The 25,576-nt window shown below is 48.8% G+C and overlaps 1 protein-coding gene across 3 annotated transcripts in view; it reads left to right on the top strand.

Annotated features, from left to right (window-relative positions):
- LOC142572574 (uncharacterized) overlaps positions 1-25,576 on the top strand; it is a 64,815-nt gene that overhangs the window by 28,372 nt on the left and 10,867 nt on the right. Inside the window, exon 1 of one of the 3 annotated variants that reach the window (XM_075681786.1) lies at positions 20,206-20,339. The exons of 1 other annotated variant lie outside the window; for it this stretch is intronic. In XM_075681786.1, coding sequence (XP_075537901.1) covers positions 20,297-20,339 — 43 coding nt within the window. In that variant the 5' untranslated portion in view covers positions 20,206-20,296. Of the gene's footprint in view, positions 1-20,205; positions 20,340-22,290; positions 22,417-25,576 lie in introns of those variants that run through there. One more of the 3 variants, XM_075681788.1, reaches the window with a different exon arrangement.

The following is a 25,576-nucleotide window of genomic DNA, read 5'->3' as shown; positions in this document are numbered from 1 at the left end:
GGAGCGGCGGCATCCTGCGTTTACTCACGGCTTTCGGGTATAGCGTGTCTTTTGGCAGTGTTTAATAATACTATACCTACATCTCCCGACAGGCAACTTTGTGGCATGGTTATCCCCGCACATGAGGGGGAAAAAAAAACACGCTCTTGCAGGTGGAGCAATGGCCGCTATGCCTTTTTGCAAAGCTAGATATACCTGTTTCCAGCATCCTCCTCCAATCTGAAGCCTCTCCGCGACACGGTCTCTCTCACTGATTAGGTCTTGCTTTAACGCTTTAAGTGGCGTCAATCAAGTCGCTTTGAATGTCTTTTTCTTCGGCTTTGACGTGCGTGCACGCCTGCTACCCTTTTTTCGCTCGCTTCGAAAACGCGGCGTTTGTCGCTGCGTATAGGCGCCGGTCGGCGTGTTCATTCTCTGCGAACTCTTGAAATTCTATTTCCTCGTTCCTAGTGACGCTCCAGCCACGCGAGCGTGTTTGTCAGCCTGGACGGCCGCACGGAAGTTCATCACCGCGTGACGGACGCGTCACAGCCAGTCGCACTTGGCGCGGTGACATATCGCGCCTGCAGAGGTATGCTCTTCCGCGACCTCCGCTGCGGTCAGAGTTAGACGAACGAATAATCCCGAGCCGTTAGTGAGCAGACAGCATGCTTATAGGCGAGACAGGTTTCGTCATGGTCGCCGTAGTTGTACGATCGGTAGTCGCGTACTCTAACGACAGATGAGTGATAACGACGGTTGAAATCGCTTGTATTGTTCAGAGACGTGTATTAGCCGCGGTCATTTCTGTTGCATCATTTTATCTATCTTTTGTAAAACTCTTTGAAGCATCTTGATTCTATATCCGGCTCATTGATTGACTTAAGCGCGAAGAAAAAAAAAAGCACGTGGTGCTATTATTGCAAAATGTCCCCCCTGTAGAGCGGTGAATAAGCTGATGAAACAAGCAAAATCAGTTTTTTTTTGTTTTAAGTAATATTTATAACAGAGCGGCAGCCAGCATACCGGGAACATACCGGTATGCTTGCTGCCGGTATGTTCCCGGTAAAAATGTGCTGAGCAGATCACGCAATGTTTAGGACAGATAACCTTTCGTCTATTAGTTACCTAATGGGTCCCAAGGTAGGGAAAGCGCAGTCGAGGACGGCAGACAACTGTGTTGATTGCAGCAGATGGAATCGCCTGGCGCAAAACAGCGGTAATTGGAGATCCACGGGAGAGGCCTCGTTCCTGTAGTAGGCATAATCTGATGACAAGCCGTCATCGAACGCTCAAGCAGTTAAACTGTAGAGCAATTGCGGAATTGTGGTTTATACAGGAAGTGCAGAGAACAGGGCAATTCGCCAAAACATGACATATAATAGTGTATTAGTGGGAAAATGGTGCATTTTTTTTTGTAACACCCATATACGGCTCGTCTCGGCACCAAACACATTGATCTAGTACATGTAAATACTGATTGTAGTGAAACAGTTGGTGGTGCCGAAGAGACCTTGCCTATTCTTTATGGACATGGTGGAATCGCCTGGTTGGAAGAGCAGTCGCTGATGTACAGCCGTTTTAGTTTTTAAAAGCCAATTTCAAAGAGAGGCCATTTCGAACTCGTCTACATGCTGGCAGAATAGTTGGTCGTGTAATTCATGAGTAGTGTCGGAAGAGCCAAGCGCTGACTTACTGCGTTCAAACCACGTGGTCAAATGTTTGAAAACTAGCTAGAAGACGGTGACACAGCCCTGTTCTTCAGGTATGCCAGATACAAAAATGTGCAGGAACCAAGACTCGCGACGTGGTTTCGCCGGACACCCGACAAGCAGAGTGGGCCTTTCCTTCGGTTCGGATCATTTGTCGGAAAGCAGGCAAAAAGAAAAGACAGGAGAGCGTGTGGCACTGCATCGTGCAAGTACTGCGAAGATGCCTTTACAAACTTGATCGGTAGATGAAGCAAGTACGTGCACTTGCCTGTACGGACCCTCGAAGACAACTTCTTCCGACTTCAAAGGACTGGCTGATTACATATTTCCTGCATACTTGACATTGTGATACGCGAACACAGACGCACATCGCAAAAAAAAAAGCAACGGGCAGGCGCATGTCAGTTCTGACTTTTTTTTTGTTTTTCATGGCGCATGTGTGTTTTTTGCCGCATCCTTACAATGTCGATTACTCAGTCTTCATCGCATCTTTCCCTCTTCTTGTGCTGCCATTGAACACGGTAAAGCCAGTCGGTGAATAAGACTGTTGTCAGGTAACTAACTCTGAGACCAAGGTTGCTTGGGAAAACGTTTCAGCAGAAATAAAACACCATTGGTACTTTCGTATTCTCACAGTGTACTAAATATGTCGACAAGGTTGTTTCAAAAAGATTTCTTTCTTTCTTCCTCTCTCTCTATCTCTCTCTCTCTCTTCATTTATTTCTCTGCTAGCTTTAACCCACGTTATCGGAGAAGCTGTTCTAGGCGTCAACGAATACTTGCACGTAGGGGGAACTGCCCACGCGAAAGTGTCTTCAGACGGATCTCTACTCAACCAACACGTATCCTCAGATATGTGAACGTCAGAAATGATGAGATTAACCCCGTATGCAGAAATGTTTCTGAACTTGAAACCCGTGCTTGAATCGTCGAGATAACGTCCGAGGTGAACGCGCCCGAGGAAAGGCAAAGAGAATCTTGGGCACGTACACGCCGGGTGTTAACTCCAAGTCAAGCACGGGCTTCAAGTTCAGAAACATTTCTGAATATACGGGGGTTATTCTCTAGCTGACCTTCGAATAATATCGACGGGTTGGTGCACGTTAATTTCGAAACGCCGGCTGGCAGGGAGCCTTATATCATTTGCAATGATGCGCGGCTCACGTGATACGAATGGAATGTTTAAGTACTAAATTCGATGCGTCGTACTTCATCGTTTGCATAATGTCTAGCCAAGAACACGCGTGAACGTTTGTGCTCGTTTTTTTTTTTCTTTTTTGTCGCTGCGACTTTTGCTCGGAGGCCTGTGCATCTCGACGACTTCCGCGCATGTGGAATATGACGGTTTCACAATTGCTGCGCGCGACGACCGTGAAACTGAAACCTGCCTGCTTGCATTGACACGTCAGTCGATTGTGTTTGTCCAGTGCAGTAGCGCATGCGTCGTCGCCAGCGATTTGACGGAGAGGTTTAGCCGCGAACGCAAACAATACGATCGAGGCTCTCAACTTGGCCAGCCGGAGGCCGATGAGTCACAAGCGTGATTTCCGGCTTCGACGCCCGGACTTTTCGCGAAGTAGGGACTTACGTTCGCGCACACCGATTGCGGTGAAACTTCTGTATACTGCGCGGAAGACATGAACCCCGAGAAGCGTAAGATACTGAAGGATACCAGACTATAACAACACCCCTGCAGTACTTTGACACAACCACGACGCGCCGATTGCATCCGTCATCCGCTATTGTCCTCTCCATCCTCCACTTTAATTTCCACTTTTCCTTATTGTTACTTGTCGAATAACCATTAACAATAATTTCCCCTCATTATTTATCCGGCTTCATTGCCTGTTTTCTTTACGTGATCGTATCTGAACTAAAACCGAGACCTTCGGATTCCCTTCCTCTTCCCGCTACAGACAACGTTTCTTTCTTTTTTTTTTTTTGTAAACACAGGCGTCGCATTGCTTTACATCACTTCTTGCGGCTTCGTAACAGGCTGCTCGTGTTTGGCATCCAGAGAAAGGCACCTCTTGACAGCCGAGTTCGCCTGTTTATCCAGTGGAGATAGCGGAGAGGCAGTGGCTCCTGAAAAGGGACACTAAACAGAAAACACTGAATCAGTCTAGCTTGATGGTGCTCTTCCAGAACACATTATTTATTGATTTCGTGGAAAGTTGTTGATTACTAAAGAAAAAAAAAAAGACTGGAGGCCGAACTTCGATTTTTTGAATTTCGCGCCGTAACACCATCGCCACGACGTCGGTATGACGTCACGCTGCCTGTGTTTTAGCTTTTACGCCTTCTCTGGCCTTTCCGCGCTTCCAGGTCTCACGGTAAAAGTATTTTTTGTATTGTAGGAAATTCACGTATTAATAGAGCTCAACCTAACTTTCTTTGGATTGTCCCTTTAAGAACATCCCACCATTCCTGGCGGCGCATTGAGCTCATGGTGCTTTCAATCTTCACGAAATGTTGAGGTTAGGCCTGAAACGCACGTCAATCGGAAGCCCTTTGTTAGACCACGCTGCGGGATTGCCGTCTCGAACTCGGCCTTTTCGTTTGTTCGGTGAAGAATCGAGATAAATGGGGAGATCTTATCGGGGATGCTGCTGATTTCCGGGCGTTCTGGCCCAGTTTCGATTTATCAATATGTAATGTGGTACTTCGCATGTTTGGAAAAACCTACAGAAAGCAATCCCGGAGTGAGTCAATGTAATGAGGCCTCTTGTTATGGTAACTACTGAAGACAGTTCCGAAATTTGCTGAACAAAGTCGTTGTAGGCGGAATTTATATACGAGGCTATACTAACGAGCGTCAACAAATTAGTTTCGAATTGTGAAACTCGCCGGGAGCACACAGGAACAGCAAATTGCGGGAAATCAGTATAGGATTCAAGTTTTCTTTACGTGAATTATGAGACACGTGAGTTTAGCAAACACTTAAAAGTGGTAAAAAAAAGTAGCAGCCACGATGTCAGATGGTAAGTCAAAAATTTTATGACTCGGCATTTTTCAACATTCAAAAATTTTGTTATGGAGCATGCGATACTGCTGAACTCGACCCTTCTTGCGCAGCAAAAACTTACAAAAGATGACTGATTCAGTTGCTGTTTATTTTTTTTATGCAACGCAATGTTAATTATAATAGTCATATAATATGCCTCGGCCAAGCGTTTCCAAAATCTCGTGTTACAAGGCGCTGTCTCCAGAACAATGTGCGGCGTCGCCACATGTCCGTCGCATTTACGTCGTTTCCTGCCACAGCCGAGTAATAGCAACTCGCCCAAACCACCACCTTTGTGTGCTTTGTTCCCATAGCACAGCGTCGCTGCTCGTAAAAGACACCCGCCCGAAATTCCAAGGCAGTGAAACCCTATCAGTATTGTCGAACCAATACTTTCATTTATGTACTAACGTGTTACTGTAATCGTGATTTCTCGCTGTGAGCTGTCAGTTACGTTACGCTACGTTAATCCTACACATATTCTTTTTACATATGTTGGCGCCCAAATACGGCGCCAAATACCCCTAGGCTCTTGAACAGGCTGCACAGTGATATTGTTTTGTGTGCTTCAGTGTGTCGTTTTATAGAAGTAACCGAAGAAGTTATTGCACACGCAACGACCGTATCACGTAGCAGTAAAAACGCCGGGGACGTTAGAGAGGCACTCAAAGCAATAATGCGAGCGACAACGTCGCATGTCATACATAGTTTTGTCATCGCACCCATGCATAGTTCTGCAGGAGAAAGAGCGGAACAGTTATTGCACGCACGACGACGCTATCGCATGACACTTCACACGACCTCTCCCTGTTGATCGCTGTGAGACCTATGTTCATCTATACAGCAAATGAGATGGTCGCAGTGCTGCTTGTTAAACGCACAAAGCGTTTACTACTCATCGCATGAGAAACGAGGAGCTGGTTCAATTCCACGAGCGTTAGCTGTGGCCTGCGGCGCAATGCGCTGCCGGAGAATGACAACCGTGTCACAAGCGCTGACGATTGCCTCACAGTCACCATCACGTTGAAACCAGTCTGATCGAAAACACGCCTATCTAAAAAAATACCGCGCTCTAAAACAGGCTCTAATGAGCATGTCCGTCGCTTGTCATTTTCGCGTGCCCCGAGCCCTTCGCGACAGTTCTCCATCACCGTCAGCGCCAAAAAACAAGCGCCTATCTGTGAATCACTCGCTGTGGAATCCGCGCGCGGCCCAGTGATCTCCAGGTTCCATAAGTTCGCTACAAATAAGGTGGCCCAGTTGACACGTTCTGTGCATGCGGTTATGGCTGAACGTCCGTACGGCTAAACGCGCGGCGCGTATGAATTTCGCAGTCTCCGATCCACGAGGTGCATCAAGGCTGCTGCCGCTTTTTTTTTTTTTCTTCTGCTCTCGCGCGTCAATGCCACCTCGTCTTGGCCTCGCGCATATAACTGGCAAGATGCACTTAGCCGAAGTGCTCCTAGTCTCCGCGTCTGCAGAGTCGAACTTGCGTGCAGTACACCGTCGCTTCCTTCGAGTAAACGTTGTTCTTCCCGCGTCATCCGTGAAGCGGGATGCGTCGCGCTGCTCCTTCCGAGTGCTCTATACCCCGTGTCCGCGTTTTGAAATCCTCGCTTGCTTTTTACGTCAGCGTTTTAACGCGGTCGTCAAAACACCGTCGTCTGGTGGTCAGTCACTGAAGACCGTACTGTGTTTGTCCCGCCGGTCGCTATCGAAAGTGCAGCGTGCTCTCCCGTCTGTATGTGTACTATTTGGATCGGACTGCTGGTACGATCTGTTGGGAACTCGGCGCTGACGCCCGTGGTTGTACCTGGGTCGCAAGCCCCAAGGGTAGCGTTGGCCTGGCGGCCTGGGGTACAACTCGAAGCATCCGAAGGTCCCGGCAAAGCATGAGTCGACTGGTAACAACGAAACAACTTGTTTATTTTAACATCGCAAAGAGTTGGCGGTCAGGTTTGACCGAAGTAGAGAGACGGGAGAGCACTTCACTCAGCAGAAGAAATCGGAGCCCTCCTCTGGCGTCCGGGGGCAGCTGTTTTTATACTCTCGCAGTTGAGGGCAAGAAGGAACCCCTCAAAAGACGAGCACGTGAATGTACAATGGGCTAATGGTGACGCACACTGTCGTAGCGATGCCGTAGCACCATGTCGTGGCGCTGCGCACGACTCGTAGCACCTGGTCGTGGCGCTGCGCAGCACACTGTCGTGGCGCTGCGCAGCATACTGTCGTGGCGCTGCGCAGCACACTGTCGTGGCGCTGCCGGTCGGACACAATGACTGTAACGAGAAGATGGTCCCTGCTTTGGCATCGCCTGTTTCGGGCACAATGACTGGAACGAGATCCCTGCTTTGGCATCGCCTGTTTCGGGCCCAATAACTGGAAGGAGATCCCTGCTTTGGCCTCGCCTGTTTCGGGCACAATGACTGGAACGAAATCCCTAGGCGGTCGCATCGCCGCAGACGCGCCTGGAAACACCTGGCGATGAGTGTTGCGGTGACGACGATCGGGCCAAAATGTCCGCCGCCCCGCCGCCGTCGCGCCGGCAAAACCACGTGTCGCAGGCGAAACGCAACAGACCGCCCCGCCGGGGAAAGGAGATCCCGATGGACAGGGGACTGCATCCGCTGTCCGGAGGGATGTCGCTCGATGATGCTCATAACCGAAGTCGGGCGTCCCTTGACGTTTCTTGAGCGCAGCGCACAGAGAAGGCCTCGTTCTCTCGTTCAGGTTCGCACGGGACACTGCAAAGTGACTTCGGGAGAGTTCACATTTTTGTTCTCGTTCCCGGCAAGCGTTAGAACTACGCTGAAAACTCAACCGCTCAGTCAGCAAGCACGGCACAACCCTCACTAAGCCCTGCCAGGCTCTTTCCCCTTTTTATACCACTGCCTAGTTCCTTACAGTAGTCTAGCATCACTCAGAACGCGTCCACAAATTGAAAAATTGCACTAGAAAGCATATCATCACTTTGAAACACTAAACAAAAGCAATATGTTAAAAAAAATCCTGCCTCAGGAAGAAAAACATCAGTAACAAACAATTTTGAGGCTGATTCCTACGTTAGGGGCTTCGACTTAAGCCATCGGCGTTACCGTTGAGACTCCCCTTTTTGTAACGCACCTCAAAGGAATATTGTTGTAAAGCGAGGCTCCAGCGCAGGAGGCGGCCATTTTTGGGAGAGATGGTCTGCAGCCATTGGAGAGGGCAGTGATCTGTCTCAATGATAAACCTCGAGCCGGCTAGATAGCATGACAATTTCTGAACGGCCCACACGAGACATGCACACTCTTTCTCGGTGGCGCTATACGCCTGCTCACGACTGGTCAGCTTACGACTAGCATACAGGACGGGGTGTTCTACTTCTCCATTTTCCCGTTGGCACAGTACAACGCCCATGCCTCGCTCACTAGCATCGCACTGAACAATGAACCCTTTTGTATAGTCTGGCGATCGTAGCACAGGCTGGCTTGTTAGGGCACTCTTTAGGGCGCTAAAAGCTCTTTCCTTGGTCTCGTCCCAGACGACTGTTTGAGGCTCTGTCTTTCTTAGAGCATCCGTCAGGGGAGCCGCGATATCAGAGTACCTAGGGATGTACCTCTGATAGTAGCCGGCGACACCTAAGAACGACCGAATATCGGTCTTTGTGCGCGGTTGCGGAAAGTCTCGCACAGCGGCCACTTTTATTTCAGAGGGGCGGCGACGACCCTGACCAATCACGTGACCGAGGTAGACAACCTCGGCCTGTGCTAACTGGCACTTAGGAGCCTTTACTGTCAAGCCTGCTTCGCGCAGGCGGGTTAGCACTGCCCGCAAGTGTGTCATATGCTCAGACCAGGATGCGGAGAATATCGCTACGTCGTCTAGATACGGTAAAGCGAATTCTTGCTGTCCCCGCAACACTTTATCCATGAGACTTGAAAAACAGTATGGCGCGTTCTTCAAACCAAAACTCAACACTTTAGGACGGAATGTTCCCATTGGTGAAATGAACGCCGCATACCTACTAGCCTCTTCTGTAAGTGGAACCTGCCAATAACCCCTGACAAGATCTAGGGTGGAAATAAACTGAGCGCTACTAACTTTCTCAAGGCGCTCCTCGATGTTAGGGATCGGATAAATTTGATCCTTAGTGATGGAATTAAGCCTGCGGTAGTCGACGCAAGGACGAGGTTCCTTGCCCGGTACCTCAACTAAAATCAAAGGGGAGGTATAATCACTCTCACCTGCCTCAATAACACCGAGCTGTAGCATTTTCTTTACCTCAGCCTCCATAATATCGCTCTGGCGGGGTGACACCCGATACGCCTTGGATCGTACTGGCTCTGTGGAGGTAAGTTCTATATCATGAGTAAGTACAGAAGTCCTACCAGGCCTCTCAGAGAACAGACCTTGAAACTCTTGTAATAGCTGGTGTAGTTCGGTTTTCTGCTCAGGCGACAGCGGTGCTTTACTGATAAGGTCACTAATGACTTGACCGGTGTCTTCCCTGTTCGTCACTGAGCCTAGTCCCGGAAGCTCGACCGGAAGCTCTTCAGGAACGTTTACCATCATGCACACCACTGCTTCCCTTTGTCTATAAGGTTTGAGCAGATTACAGTGGTAAACTTGCTGTGCTTTCCGCTTTCCTGGCAGACTTACCACGTAGTTAACGTCCGACAGTTTCTGAACAATTCGCGCTGGGCCCTCCCACTGCACGTCTAGTTTGTTGTTTAGCGATGTGCGCAATATCATGACCTCATCGCCAACCTCAAAACGACGGGCCCTGGCTGTCCGATCATAATAAACCTTGGCCCTCTGCTGGGCCTTTGTCATTGCTTCACCTGACAACTCCTGTGCCCTTCTTAAGCGTTCGAGGAGCTTAAGCACGTACTCCACCACGACTGGGTCGTCGCCCCTACCTTCCCATGATTCTCGAAGCATGCGAAGCGGAGATCGAAGCGAGCGACCGTACACCAGTTCAGCTGGCGAAAACCCCGTAGCCGCATGCGGCGCGGTCCTTAAAGCAAACATCACCCCAGGCAGACACAGCTCCCAGTCAGTTTGATGTTCAAAACACAAGGCTCTCAACACGCGCTTCATGACGGAGTGGAGCTTCTCAACGGAATTCGACTGTGGGTGGTACACTGAGCTGTGTAGCAGCTTTACCCCACACCTTTCGAGAAAAGTTGTCGTCAAAGCGCTAGTAAACACTGTGCCCTGATCTGATTGAATTTCTGCAGGAAAACCAACTCGCGCAAATATGGACAGTAGTGCATTGACTATCTCAACTGAGCTGAGTTCTTTAAGCGGCACTGCTTCAGGGAACTTTGTCGCTGGGCAGATCACAGTCAAAATGTGTCTGTACCCCGTGGCTGTTACCGGCAGAGGTCCCACTGTATCAATAACGAGCCGTCTAAAAGGCTCCGTAATGATAGGTACCAATTTCAACGGCGCCCTCGATTTGTCCCCTGGTTTGCCCACCCGCTGACAAGTGTCACATGTCCTCACGAAATGGTCTGCGTCCCGAAAACACCCTGGCCAATAGTACTCTTGCAAGAGACGGTCCTTAGTTTTCTTAACTCCTAGGTGTCCGGACCACGAACCCCCATGTGACAAGCGCAACAGATCCTGACGATAGCATTGAGGCACGACCAGCTGATCGAACTCCACTCCTCGGCGGTCTAGATACTTCCGGTACAGGACTCCACCTCTTTCCACAAAACGCGCAGTTTTCCTGGCGATACCTTCTTTGACATTGCAGCGCACGTTTTCCAGGCTGCCATCCTTTTTTTGCTCGGCTATCAAAGCCGTCCGGCTGACTTTTAGCAACCTATCAAGTCCGTCTGACGTAGGCGCGATGAGCAAATCAGTAGATAGCTCTTCTAACTTTCCCGCGTCGGGATTTTCCTCTCCAGTATCTGGCGCCTTCAACGCTACAGACTCAATTCTATTCTGTTCGGGCGTGCTCTGAATATCAGCTTGCTGCGCCTCTGACCCTTTTTCGTTGTTTGATAACGTCGGCCCCGCAACTACCGCCTTTGCAGCGAGCTCCCGAACCTTCGATCTGGTTAAGGCCTGAACACTAGCTTCACCAAACAAAAGCCCCTTCTCGCGCAGGAGGTGATCGGACCTGTTTGAAAATAGGTACGGGTACTGGGGTGGCAGCATAGATGACACTGCCGCCTCTGTCTCAAGCGCTCCGAAAGGTCCTTCAATAAGCACCTTTGCTACTGGCAGACACACGCTATTAGCTTCCACGGCTTGCTTGATCCATGCGCACTCGCCCGTGAACATATGGGGTTCTACGTAAGATGGGTGAACTACATCCATCGTAGCTGCGGAATCGCGAAGCACTCGGCACTCTTTCCCGTTTACGAGGAGGTCTCGCATGTAAGGCTCAAGAAGCTTCATGTTCTCGTCAGTGCTGCCTATTGAAAAAAACACAACTTTTGGTGTTGTTTCCGGACACTGCGCCGAAAAGTGACCCGGCTTCTGGCACGTATAACAAACGCCCGCTCGCCTCATCTCGAACCGCTTTCTGCGTTCGGCTTCGGCTGCCGTCTCTTTACGTTTGGTCGGATTGCTTTCACTCGCATCCTCACTACGCGTGTCCCCCTTAAATCTCATGGGCGTGAACCTTGGCCTCTCAGACTTGGAGCCAAATTCACCCTTTTGACCGTCCTTAGCTCCGCGAGCTCGACGCGTCACAAACTCCTCGGCTAGCTCAGCGGCTCTAGCCACCGTACTCACGTCTGGCCTATCCAAGACCCAGTATCGCACGTTCTCCGGTAACCGACTATAAAACTGTTCTAGCCCGAAACACTGCAGAACTTTATCGTGGTCACCAAACGCTTTCTCTTCTTTGAGCCACTCCTGCATGTTCGACATAAGCCTATACGCAAACTCTGTATATGACTCACTTTTGCCTTTCTCATTTTCCCGAAACTTCCGACGGAACGCTTCCGCAGACAGCCGGTACTTTTTTAGCAGACTCGATTTTACTTTGTCGAAATCCTCTGCTTCCTCTCTATCCAAGCGAGCGACTACGTCGGCCGCCTCGCCGGGTAACAAAGTGAGCAAGCGCTGTGGCCACGTTTCCCGAGAGAACCCCTGCTTCTCGCACGTTCGCTCAAAGTTAACCAGGAACAAACCAATGTCCTCTCCAAGCTTAAACGGCCGCATCAGGTCAGTCATTTTGAACAATACGCGTTCTCCTGCACCGTGTGCCTGACTTCCATTACGAGCGCGTTCCATCTCTACCTCGAGACGCTTCATTTCCAAAGCGTGTTGACGCTCTTCTTTCTCTTTCTGTTCTTTAAGTTCGCGCTCCTGTTTTTTTGACCTCTCGTCAATAGTCTCAAGGCATTCCGACAGCTCGTCATCCTCAGCCTCTAACTCAAGAATAGCCTTTAGCAGTTCAGGTTTTCTGAGTTTGTCTGAGACATCCAGACCCAACTCTCTTGCAAGCTCCAACAATTTCGGTTTGCGCAACGACTTCAAATCCATGGCTGCTCTGAATGCTGCTTTCTCTACTGCCTATTATTGTCTTGCCGCAACTAACCCGGCAGCAACGACAACCACAATTACCAGCTCTGTTTCCAACACTAACAAAAGCCTGGCAAAGCTCAGAAGAAGAAAGTCCCGCACTCACCAAACCTCGCAGGCAGGAATTCCGCGCAGTCGTTCCGCTGCAGGCAACCAGTCGTCACACAGGGCTCGTTGCACTGCTCCCGGATCGTCGTTGAGCTGCTCAGCATACTGTCAACTGCATCTCTTTGCTGCTGGCCTCCGTTGTCGCGATCTCGCCGCTGGCAGACCGTTGTTTGAAGTCGTAGGCGATCTCACCGCTGGCAACCAGATGTTTGGATCTGACTGCTGGTACGATCTGTTGGGAACTCGGCGCTGACGCCCGTGGTTGTACCTGGGTCGCAAGCCCCAAGGGTAGCGTTGGCCTGGCGGCCTGGGGTACAACTCGAAGCATCCGAAGGTCCCGGCAAAGCATGAGTCGACTGGTAACAACGAAACAACTTGTTTATTTTAACATCGCAAAGAGTTGGCGGTCAGGTTTGACCGAAGTAGAGAGACGGGAGAGCACTTCACTCAGCAGAAGAAATCGGAGCCCTCCTCTGGCGTCCGGGGGCAGCTGTTTTTATACTCTCGCAGTTGAGGGCAAGAAGGAACCCCTCAAAAGACGAGCACGTGAATGTACAATGGGCTAATGGTGACGCACACTGTCGTAGCGATGCCGTAGCACCATGTCGTGGCGCTGCGCACGACTCGTAGCACCTGGTCGTGGCGCTGCGCAGCACACTGTCGTGGCGCTGCGCAGCATACTGTCGTGGCGCTGCGCAGCACACTGTCGTGGCGCTGCCGGTCGGACACAATGACTGTAACGAGAAGATGGTCCCTGCTTTGGCATCGCCTGTTTCGGGCACAATGACTGGAACGAGATCCCTGCTTTGGCATCGCCTGTTTCGGGCCCAATAACTGGAAGGAGATCCCTGCTTTGGCCTCGCCTGTTTCGGGCACAATGACTGGAACGAAATCCCTAGGCGGTCGCATCGCCGCAGACGCGCCTGGAAACACCTGGCGATGAGTGTTGCGGTGACGACGATCGGGCCAAAATGTCCGCCGCCCCGCCGCCGTCGCGCCGGCAAAACCACGTGTCGCAGGCGAAACGCAACAGTACCCTCTGCATGCGTGCATACCATTTTCTCTATCTCGCGTTTCTTTCCTTTTTATTGGAATGAAAATAAGAGAGATGGTAGTCGCCCCACATCGGTGACGGCTACTTGTTTTCGCATAGCAGGCACAATATAAAAAAAGTACATGTGACAAGAAAAGAGAAAGAGAGAGAGCAAATGATAAATGAAAGGTAGGGAGGTTGACAAGAAAAGAAAAATAAACTACCTCATAGGGCCGTAAATCTACACTAGGCTGCCCTATACACACAGGAACATGTGGATATAGAAGGCAAAGGCTTGTAGCACCACAGTGAGTTCGTAAATATAGTCAGACACGCACAAGCGGCCGCGCGGCAGACTGCGATGAGCAGGTATAGAAACAGATGAGAAAAACACGCTGATAACATAATGCACGCACGGAGATATGTGACAATCAAAAGTGAGCTTCACCAGGGCATACAAACGAGTTTAACACGTAATATACAAGCGCTAATAGTTACAAATAATGAAGGCAAGTTGTAGTTAAATTGTGTGACTATTCAGTATGGCGTCTAGTACTTGTTTAGTATGCCTTTGTTTTCGAAGAAAAACAATTTTCGAGTGCGCTCAATGCTTTTCGCTGTGTTGTTTTCGAAGACCGCACCGTATTTATGCACTGTATTTTTCGTTCTGTATTGCTTGTATATATATAGCGACTATACATTTTCAGACGCGTGCTTTCAAGTAACTCCAAATGAAGTGCTCGCTCAAATGAAGTAACTCCAAACTCAAATGGAGTAACTCCAAACTCAGATGAAGTAACTCCAAACTCAAATGAAGTAACTCCAAGTGCTCAAATGAAGTAACTCCAAATGAAATGGTGTGGTTTGGTGTGGCGGTTTATAGGCCTCCATAGGCGCGCGGTGCGTTTAGCTGCAAAAAGTGGCAAAGCCAAGTGGTCGCACCGCCCAGTTCAGCTCGGTCGACTTTGCTTTTTGCGCGCGCACACATTCGCTTTTTTTTTTTCACCGAGAAGCTGCGCGCATACTACACCGCGTTGTACAAGGAGGCTGCATATACGCTGGTCTGAGCAGAAACGGATATTAAACGTCTAGCTAAGTCTACCTACTTTTTTTTTTCCCTTGGGCGCTGACGATCGCCAATGGTTTTCCTTCGTAAATCATCTCGTGCCACCGTCAAGGAGCGGCACCTGCGGTGCCCCTGACGGCAACCCTCGCCACGCTAGCGTAATGTTCTGAGGCTCCCTAAGCACTGCGCTGAGCCTTGCTGTCGCTTTTAATGCTTCGCTTTCACGTGCAGCTGCCAAATTTTTACTGCGTGATAGATGGATGGAACTTAACGTCAAGAAGTGCTTTTCTTCGCAAACCGTCATTTGACCAAAGGCCAAGCGATCGTTATAATGGCTTCGGTGCAGTAGCTGCCAGGGTCCAAGGACTCTGGTAGCACCGCTGGTGCAACCCTCCGTGTTCCTAGGACAGGCGCGAGACGTCCTGCGTTGCGTGGTCTGCAACGCGCAATACGCTGACGGTGGCCACACCGCATACATTCGCATATCTCCGGGCACGCGCTCACAAATCCGTACCGCTACGAAGCAGGTGCGCCATTCTCACAGAAAGAGCGTTACGGGACAATCGGACAGAAAAATTCTAGTTCGCCTTCATTCTCTGCGCCCGCCCAGCCTTCGCGAATTTCCTGTGATGGGGCCAGCCTGCTGGCGTGACAAAGGTGTTCGGGTATAAAGATAAGATAATGGCGCGGTCACGGGGCTGTCGCGCAAGATAGTAGAAAAAGAAAAAAGTGGCCCGTCTAGCCAGCCCCGCCCTGAACTCGTTCCTCGGTCTTTCTCGTTTCCTACCCGCATGAAGCTTGTCACCGAAAACTCCGGCAACGAAAACGGCAACGTTAACGAGCGAGCTCCACACCTGCGAGTGTGCTGTTTGACGCGGGCAATACTCCCGCGGTGCAGAGCTTCCGTGTAGACGACGTGGTTAAGGTCCGTCTGACGAGTTACGTGACTTCTTGTTGCTTTCTTGCTTCCTTTCATTCAAGAGGCAGTCTCCCCTTCCGCGATAGCTAAGTGTAATCCACAGACGGTTATGTGGTCAGACGTTTACAGAATAGGCAAAAAAAAAAAAAACGCTGGAGGGATGGAAACCGGAGTCGTCGCTGCCAGAGGTGACCTTACTGAAGGCCATACTTGCGTTATTAAGGTTCTCGCGGTCTACGGGCTTCACGATAGACGTTAAAGCGCCTCCCCCTACCGCTGTGTAGCGTACGCGCTTTGTTCGTGCTCGTCTCTCTCTCTATCTCCCCCTTGCACTCGTTCTCTCTTTATCCCCCTTAACCCTCCCCCTGTGCAGGGTAGCCAACCGGAATCGCCTCTAGTTAACCTCCCTGCCTTTTTATGCATCCTTTTCTCTCTCGCTTGCAAGCTAAATATAGGCAAAATACTGGACTGCAATAAATGCAGTAAAACATGATTAACTGTCACTGGCTGGTATTTCTCGCCACCCCATTTCAACGGGTATGCCAGCAGACATCATTTTGTCGAGATTGAGATTTGAGTGGAGGAAGATTAAAACAATGCGAGGTTAAGCTGTTCTTCTGGTATGCATGGCGTGAAAAGTTTACCACCACGAAGGCTGCGTTTCAATAGTGGAGGCGAAGAGTTGGTTGATCGTTGTGATTTAACGCCCAAGGGTAATGTGCGGGCCATGGCGGACGCCGCAATTGGGTGCCTCCAGATTAATTTGACCACTTGGAAGACGCAGGCAGAAAGCACGTTCAGGAAAGAAAGCGCGGGACTACCGGTCAAATGACGTTCAAAAGACCTATTTACGTAAGTATAACATACAACGCGTGGGCATCACGTGACACTCCTCCGTTCTCGAGGCAGCGTTTATTTCTTCTTGGCGCCTTTGATTACACTTTCCCGTTCAACATTCGTTTGTTTCGTTTCAACCATGCCTTTTTATATTCTAATGTTTGACCTCCAAGAAATTTATCATCGTCAGCAGTGAGCGGTTGAAAACGAATGCAGTTGTAACTCATTGCCCCCCCCCCCCCCACCTTCTTTGTTTTGTTGCGATAGTTCGTTTCACGCTACAGAACATCTGCAGAATTTAGACGTCCGCACCAGGCAAGAACGAGCACAAGCAGCTCGTCGTCTGAGAGGCGGAACCTCGGCGAGCTAGCGTTTCGATGCCAGGCGTGTTTCGCGAATCTGCGGCTCTGCGCCATAGCGACACGCGACAATTCAAGGTATATACTTGCGTATTCTGAGTTTCTGTGTATGCGCAAGGCCGTTAATTAACGTGTTTTGACACTTAGAATCGCTCGAGTATAACAGTGCGAGTTGATTCGTTGTCAGAAAAAGAATTGTACATTTCATTCGTAGTCTGCGCCGAACATGCGCGGTTGCCTCTCCTATCCACGATAAGTTTGTCAACTCCTATGATTTTTAATAGACATCTTTACTCGCTCTCTGTCTTCCAACTTCATTCGCTTACTGCCTGTTTTCGCCTATTCTCTTCGCCTTATACCTTTGGCCAAATTATTTATAATTTTGTAGGGTAGCAAACTAGACATTCTAGTCAACGTCCCTGCCTTTCCTTCCTCTCTCTCTCTCTCTCTCTCTCTATCTCTCTCTCTCTCATTTACACATAAGCCTTTCACATAATTTGCCGTTTTACCTTATTAACTATAGTTAAAGAGGCATGAGTCATCAGCTGCTTCCATAGCGTTGAAGCCCTGACGCTGTAGGTAATTTGGCACCTGCTAAACTTTGCAGCTGTGAATAGTGTAGAATTTACCCGCGCGTACTGTTTGTCACAAATAAGCCTACTTTCAACTTCTTATTTGTGGTAACACACTCCTAATAGCAAGTTAGTAAAATGAACAATGCTTCCGCACTCTTTCGATAAAATATAAAATAGTTGTTGCCCCGTATACATTGTTCACTGTGAGCATAGAAGTAAGACGCGTCGCAAAGTAGAAAAAGCGCGCGCAGTAGCCCGACAACTAAGACGGATATGCAGTTCCTCAGACGAGTGGAACTGTTTTCCCACTCGTCTGAAAACCATTGAGTCGTATAACAAGGCGTGACCGTATCATGTCTGCAACGTATTCGGTCAAACGTCGCGATCGATGCGATCGCACCTGTGTAATGCGTGCGACGATTTGTATCATGTTTTGTGCGTCTGCATGTCCTCTACGGCCGCAACAGCCCCTCCCTCACATCTGCTCTTAAATTTACGTGGAAACTTCGAGCTGCACCGCATTTTCGGGGCATTGTCATATTGAGCACAACGAGTACTAATATATATATATATATATATATATATATATATAAATATATATATATATATTAATTAGTTGCTACCGTGTTTGCTTATGCTCGTTAGTTGTGCCTATACTGTGTCCACGTGTGCGCGGTATGAGAACGTGTACGCATGGGTACAATGGTCAGTATCATTGTCATATCATGCATCCGGAACAGCATGCGGGGCGTATTACCAGGCAGCGTGTTTCCAAGCCCGGTTCTCGACCGCTGCGCCGCCATGCGCTGCCCGCACGTACATTTATATACGTAGTTTTTCGCCGAAACGCCGGTTGTCCTAAAGCCCCTTCTAGGTTTTTGGTTTCGCGTCCCTGGCTGTGCCTGGGCGAGCAGTCTGCTCGGGCCAGCCGGCATTCGCAGAGTTTAGGCGGTGTAGGTAAGCTTTAATTTTAAACGCGTAAGCATTTGTATACTCACTCAGCGGGAAAACTGTCCCGTAATAAGACGACCGCTTTCGAGATAGCGCCTGCAGTAGCGAGCGAATGTGCCTTTGCGCTGCCTCCCGCTTCAACGCCAACGAAGTGGCGAAAACACAGTGCTGACGGTGCTCGCGTGTACCACGTTTCTAGGTACTTTTCCCCGAAGCGCCACGGCGAGCGTCCTAGATCCTCCTAGGTACTTGGTGGGACTAGGGAGTTGTTTTGCCTGGCCGCACAATCTGCTCGCCCAGCTGTCGCTAAGACAAAATGGGCTTTTCGAAAAGAATTCCGCTTTCAAGTTACGGGCGCGCGGGTCTCTTCAACACGTAAGCGGCGAGAACACAGCGCGCGAAGCTACGAGCAGTCGGCACTCTTTCTGGGCATCGTAGATCACTTTCAAGCTGCGGCCCGCGCGGCAGTGCCATAGGAAGCCGCCGCCTGAGTACGCTCACGGTTCAATAATGGTTCGACGCGGATGGATAAAACGCTAAAGAGCGATAACGGCTTATAATGATCGGAACGTCATCAGCGCACCTGGCGCGCCTTCCTGCAGTACTTTGCTTGCGTCATCACTGCTCCTTGCGCCGCCGTCGGCGCCAGTTCGTGCTGCCACTCAGCTGTCGTTAGTACTGGCCTAATCAAATATCATAACATTGGTAATGACGCCGGGCTGCGTGGAGATGAGCAAGTGGCATAGTGCTTACGCATACTTGGTTGTGCCTCGTGGTGCGAGAAGCCCTCCATGCCCCACGATTATCCCAGCTTTTGTAAATCGAAGCGCCTCGCACACCACGACCAACTTCTTATCACGTCCCTTTTTCCCCTTATCCAATCTGAAATTTTTCGTCCAGTGTTATTTCAGCTTCCGCACGCAACTCTTATTTCGAAATAGCCTAGACCGACGTCTTTTGAAAAACATACTTTCTCTTAGCGACAGCTGGGCGAGCAGATTGTGCGCGCAGGCATAACAGCTACTTCCCACCAAGTATACCTGCAAGGATCTAGGACGCTCACCATGGCGCTTCGGGGAAAAAGCACCTAGAAACGTGGTACACGCGAGCGGCGCATGGTGGCGCAGCAGTCGAGCAGTGGGCTTGGGCGTAAATAGAAACACGCGACCAGGCAAATATCTCCTTTAACGAATATAGCTCGCAAACGAAATGATTCGCAAACGTAAATTTTCATAGCGACACAACTCGAAGCTGCAAAACGCAAGGCCGCCCTTCCTTCAGCTACACGACGTGTGCCGTATAGTTAGTTTTCGCTTCTTTCCTTCTTCTTTTTTTTTTTTTAATGCCCACTCTACAACAACCTTTTCTAACATATTGTGCATCATGCCACCATTGCTAATTACAGCCTCATCAGTACCCTACGACGGAGTTTATTTGTTTTTGAACACTGTGGACGAGAGATTCATTCAGAACTCCGTAGGACCTCTGCACATTTATCTCATAACCTTGACTCTGAATGGCCGCTGCAGCCATTGCACCATTAAATAATGCTAGTAATAGTTACCTTTGCCGCCATTCAGTTCTACGAGTCTTTTTTTTTGGGGGGGGGGGTAGTAATAATTACCAAAAGTTCCAAAACAACCTAAGAAACGTAGATAAGCTTTCACCGACTTTGTCATTCAGTGCTAAGACCAACTTCTACTAGTTCTTCGTATTTTTTTTTTTATTTTTAACTGCCGTTTCCATTGGTCTTCACCGCGCGAACATGTTCTCCTTTCCTCGGTCATTCTGTCACCTATGTCAGTGTTGCGCTTTCTGAGCTTTGAGTTTCGTCTTGGTCGCAAATGGAAAGATCCGGAGTGTGCAATCGCGCGCCCGCCCGTCAGCCGTGCAATGCCTGCGTGCGCCCGGGCGACCTTGTAGGCCTCGACGTTCGGCCAGGCGCCCGACTGTGTAGCTGTGCGCGCAGCTGTCTCATCGGGGGCGCACCCGCTTGTTTGTGCAGCCTGCTGCCATCGCCGAATTTCGTTTTTTTTTTCTTTCATGTTTGTACAGATAACAGGGCTCGCAGTCACGGGCGCTGCGTGCGTTTCGAAATGCGGCACGGGTAATACGTACACCCACCATCGCGCTTCGTTCAGCCCCAGTCTTGCGCAAAACGCTCGAACGCGGGGTTCAAGTGCGCGCAACATCGAACGCGTTGAAGGCAAAGCTGCGCGAAAGGAAATGCGCCCAACATCGCCAGAGGTCCGACAGCGAATTTCTACAGGTACGAGTGCGCGCTAACTTTTCGGACCCCCTTTTCTTTGTTTCCTGCGTGGCTGTTTGTGTCGAGAATTTACGTTTCTGCCGTTAGTTGCGGCTGTGCTGCTACGTTGAAATAGTTCAGCAAACGCCCATCAGTTTTAAGATTGTCCGGGGCGGGCAGTACACAGTCCGGTGCTAAATTGTACGGGTCCTGGGCTATTCCCACGCACATATTGGCATAAAATTGGTTTTCGTGCGATCGTACTCTTTTTTTTTTTCACTCAATCGGTGCGTCTTGTCTGAGCCTTACCTCTTGCTCGCTTGCTGTCTTCCTGGCCCGCTTGGTGACCTTTAACTCACTCACCCAGTATAGTAGATACCCCTGTGAGCACGTTGGGGATTCTAGTGGGGAACAAATAAGTTATGCTCAAAAAATATGCATGGCGCCGCAATCAACCACCAATATACCAATTCGTACCTACGCCCAGTATGTTCTGCAGATTCAGAGAAACAGCGCTGAATTATCAATTCGCGTAGCTGTGCTACGCTTTCTCCTTGACTCGCGTTCGTAGTGCGCCCAGTGAATGTGCAGTATCTTGCATGCGTTTGCATCTAAACAGTGACAAGTTATAGCATCGTGCGTTCACATTTATGTATCGCTCTCCGGTTGGTGTAATCACGTTTGCCTGAACATATTTCTGCGGCAGGATTAAACCACCAGTGCTTGACAAGCAATCTACCTTCGCAAGTATTGCTTTTGCAAGGTCATGAATGAGTCTCATTCATTTTTCTCGAAGTTGTGATGCCGATACCAAATCTAACGAGTCAAGCTCGTCATTTCGGAAAGCTTCATAGAGGGCGTTATGGAATCGAGTTTCGCATTCAGTTGGTTGTTTAAGAGCACTTTGGAAGCGCTACAAATGTAGTGTAAGATGAATAAGCTTTAGTTAAGCGGGCTCCGATGGCGCCTATGTGAAGGCAGATTGTCGCCACTGCACATTTCCTTGTTCTTGCAATACATATTTAATCTTTCGAGACTTTCACAGTACGACGAGGGCACTCCGACACGAGCTGTCGAATACGACAGGAGTCTACATGTGAACACATTACTGCATCGACCTCTCAACCCCATAATGAGACCACGTGTGCGCACGTAAAGACGGCGCTTTACTATGCATCACTATCGTGGTCGAGTTATGGGAGCGCTTGCATTATTCATTCCATCTTGCGTGACCCCAAATCCGGGGATGCCTGTGAAATGACGTTCGCGTAAGTTTCGCACATAGCCTACGCTGTCCTTTCTCTCCGTTGACATTGGTACCGCATCCATTCCGCATGACAGTAACTACGCCCTCACCTGTCAACGTTCTTGTCGCCAGGTGGAGCCACAGCAACTGCAAAGGGGTAAAAAAACAAAAAAAAAACTGGCTATAAAAAGGTCAACCGTAATGTCAGCGATTGGCGCTGTTAATGCACCGTGTCCCGTCACGTGACTTCCCGGAAGTCAAGGGTGAGGGCGCGATTTCCGTTCGCAGGTGCCGAGGCATGCACACGCGAAACGCGTGGCTTTCACGTGTCCAATGTGATCACAACGTTCTCTTTTTCTCTTCCTTTCTTTCTTTCTTTCTTTCTTTCTTTCTTTCTTTCTTTCTTTCTTTCTTTTATTTCTTTCGTTACTTCGTTTCTTATTGCTGCGTTCACTCGCCCGAACTGCGGGGTGCGCTCTTTGATATTCGTGGAATGTCGCTCACAATGGCTCGGCAGATCGGATGCGATGCATTGAGGTTTGTTCATTACGCGCGCCTCCTAGCCGATACTTATTTGTCTTTCCCGACTGTGTTTCTGCGCCAGCAACAAGAAAAAAGAAAAGAAAAAAGAGTATGCGGTGGGAAAGAATGGAAGACTGCGCGTTCAGTTCATTGGAGGCGCGCTGTGCTGAAGGAATAGTCGCTCAGTGAGTGAACTTTAAGCTGTGACATCGTATCATTGGCGCGTGTGCGTGCGTGGTGCTGACAGATTGTTCTCGTGCCATAGACATTGCGTGCAGTCGGATGACAACTTGTTAAAGGTAGTTTGCTTTCAATGGTCTTCGCTACCTGGTAAGCTGACCAGCTATCCTTTATTACCAACAATGAATGTCCTTGCTTCGTTTTAATTTGTCTATGGAGTTTCAACTAAGTTGCCTTAAAATATCATCCCACCAAAACATATCCGTCCCTTTCCATGTTTAAAAATATCCTGAAAAGTTCTTTTTGAATAGCTAAGGTTATCGGATCAGTATTTTGTAAGCTTTATGTGATAATGCTGCGCAATTGATGGTTCGATGACTTCAGTTGTACACTGGCACTGTTAACAGGCGTTTCTATGTTTTACTTAAATTTCTGGTTTTGTGCTTTAGGGAAATTTATTTATATATTTGTACTGTTACATTGGCTCGGTAGGTCTTGTTTAAATTTATCTTGTCATAACCGAGTTTTCTTCCTCTTGTTTATAATTAGCTTCTGGGAATTCATATAGGGGGGTCCCTGTACGGTCTCGTGGACCTTTGGCATGTCCTGTTCTTACAAGCATGTTTTGCGCAACGCAGATATAAACGTGAAACACTAGTCCTGCGCCGTGAAATCTGTCTAAAGCAGTAACAACGTCCAACCAAAAGGTATTTCGCAAATGTTCTCTGGAAACTTCGTCAGGTGCTCTGACCTCAGAACACTCAAGATTCTCACTAAGACGCTTGAGAACGCTAATCAGCAGCTCTGTCATGCCCTATTTGCCGCTTATATGTTCTTTCCGAAGGTACCCAACTTTTTTTTTCTTTTTTTCATTTAGAAGTCCCTGAGATTGCACTTCAGCTGACTTTCTTTTCTTTTTTTGTCTACTGACGTCGTAGCACTTATCCACGGAACAGACACTATTAAAGCGATCAGTGGACAGGCCGAGGCCTCAAGGTCTCGAAGTTCTACACTAGGCCATGAAGTATAAGAACAGAGCTTCTGAAAAAAACCTTTACACATCGTGCGAAGTCTCGTGCACAAAAGGACATGATGACAGATGCAGAGGTGGGCAAGGGCTCGCTCCGTTATGGCCCAACTTACCGCATTCCAAGTGTTCGCTCGGTGACATTTCATGAAGTCTTTACTTTTCGTGTCACCGTGCAAAATTTGGTTCCGTCACACCAACCGATGATGCATTGAAAAGATGAACCGTCAAGTAACTCGCACACTTTATTTTATTCGTTCTTCTTTTTTTCTTTTTTTTGCTTCCAATCGACTGACCCTGCCAAACCTACTTTCGTAGAATTCTACTCATACCCTCGTATTATTTTACCATGCTCTTTACTTGGAGGCGACTTTCTCGTTTCCTTGAAGAATATATTCCGATACATGCTTAATTATAGGTGTACTACCGTCTTGAGTCTGCCGGTAAATCGTAGTCACAAGACATTTAGCTTCACACTTTTGTTTTTATAGATATTATATTTCAGATACTGCGGCCCAAACTAGCCTACTCTTGGCTCAGTGTAGCTGTTATGGCTGCTGCTCAAAAAAAAAAAAAACATGATACATACATATTAACTTCATTATTATCACTGGTTAATGGCTACCTATGTTCTTGCGTGCTCACGTTACTGGAGCTCCGGACACAGCAGGCCAGCGGTGTCCGAATTACACGAGCGACTGTGTGGCACTTACTCCATCAATTACAACGAGCTGTTTATGCCACTGGTTTCTCATGGATGTGAACTCTTCAGCTAGCAGATAAGTTTCATAGGTGTTTTAAAGTGGCTTGAATGCATGGCAGTATGGCCTAATAGCTCTATCGAAGTCAATTCACCGACTAAAGCTTTGGTACGCCCGTCGCCATGGATGTAGAGAAAAACAGCCGGAGACAAAGATCAAATAAAATAAACTTAATAATCAAATGATAACGACATGGAGCTTAAACAGAAGATACTTCGGTTGGCTACTCTTTCTTGGATAAAGAAAAGCGCGGTACAACTGATTATAGAGGAGAAACTATTTAGGATAGTCTGGGCGAGGTGCTTCGCGACGCAGTCTGTCTGTGACACAGCAACGCATTGTGTCAGCCATACAGTGCCACGCGTTTTGTCTGGTCTCTTCGAAATAACGTTAGAGCGCCTTTTGAAGCCATTCGCAGCGACCTCAGCTGAGGTCACCGTCCAAGAAACGCAGCATCATTAAGCTAAATGTGTGCTAATTGCCTGACAAGAAATATAAAGTGTAGCACTGCAACGCGTGTGCCCACCGTGCCATCTCTTGAAACGCCCTGATGCGCCGAAGAAGTTTGCCGATTCTGCTGTCGTCAGCGGCAGGCTTTTCCTGGGCATTCGTAATTCCATGCACACGCGCGCAAGGCTGTCCACGTGTCCTCCGGCGTCGTGTTCCTTCGGGTTCGCTATCGCTCTTGCGGTTCCGGTGCGCACCTAGCCGGGCGGTTTCGCGCGGAACTGTAGAGCTTCCTTCAGCTTTAAAGGACGGACGCTGATTTCGCAGCGATAAGAAACGCCTTTTTGCACGTGCTGGCATTGCTGTTCTGTGCCTGTGAGCCCAGGATGTGAAGTAGTCAATATTGGCTGTATGCAGTTATTAAGTTCTCAGTCATTTTTTTGTATGCGCGGTTCGCCTAATTCTTGATGCAATCTCTCCTATACTCCCCAAATGAATTTGGAGCGACGGCTTACGAGTTATTGTAGCTGTACCTTGCCTGAGTAATCTTTATTTGTTTAAATGCACTAGCGTGTTGTACCTAACGAGAGACCACCCTCAAGTGTTCCTACTCACTTAATGAGTGAGCGATAAAAAAATATACTGCACACCATGTGGATTAGAACTGGCAATCTCGCATTTATGCCCCGACCCAATGAATTGTCCAGACGCACTGAAAAGCCGCTTCTTGTTGTTAGGAAACAGTGAAAAGGATCATTCGACCCTTTTATTTTTTTGCTGGCATCTCTCACCTTATGCCCCCTGCGCCACTTCACCTGTTTCTCTGCGTGGTACATTTTAACGCCGAGCCATTCTATTATCTCAATACATGCAAGATGGCCTACGTTAGCGCCGGAACTATTAATGTAACTTAGCGTCGGGGCTTATTGGGCTATAGTCGTTGTTGAGCAACAGTCGTCTTCGACTGTAGCTTCACTCTAATTCCTTTTTCATCGTCAATACAGCGTGTTTAACACAAGGAAACCAACTTTTGCATCGCAACACGAAAGCTTCACACAAAAAGGAATATGCTACG

The sequence above is a fragment of the Dermacentor variabilis genome, chromosome 2, assembly GCF_050947875.1.
Source record: "Dermacentor variabilis isolate Ectoservices chromosome 2, ASM5094787v1, whole genome shotgun sequence".
Classification (NCBI taxonomy): domain Eukaryota; kingdom Metazoa; phylum Arthropoda; class Arachnida; order Ixodida; family Ixodidae; genus Dermacentor; species Dermacentor variabilis.
The sequence above is the reverse complement of the archived record's forward strand: the minus strand, read 5'-3'. Positions and strand labels throughout refer to the sequence as shown.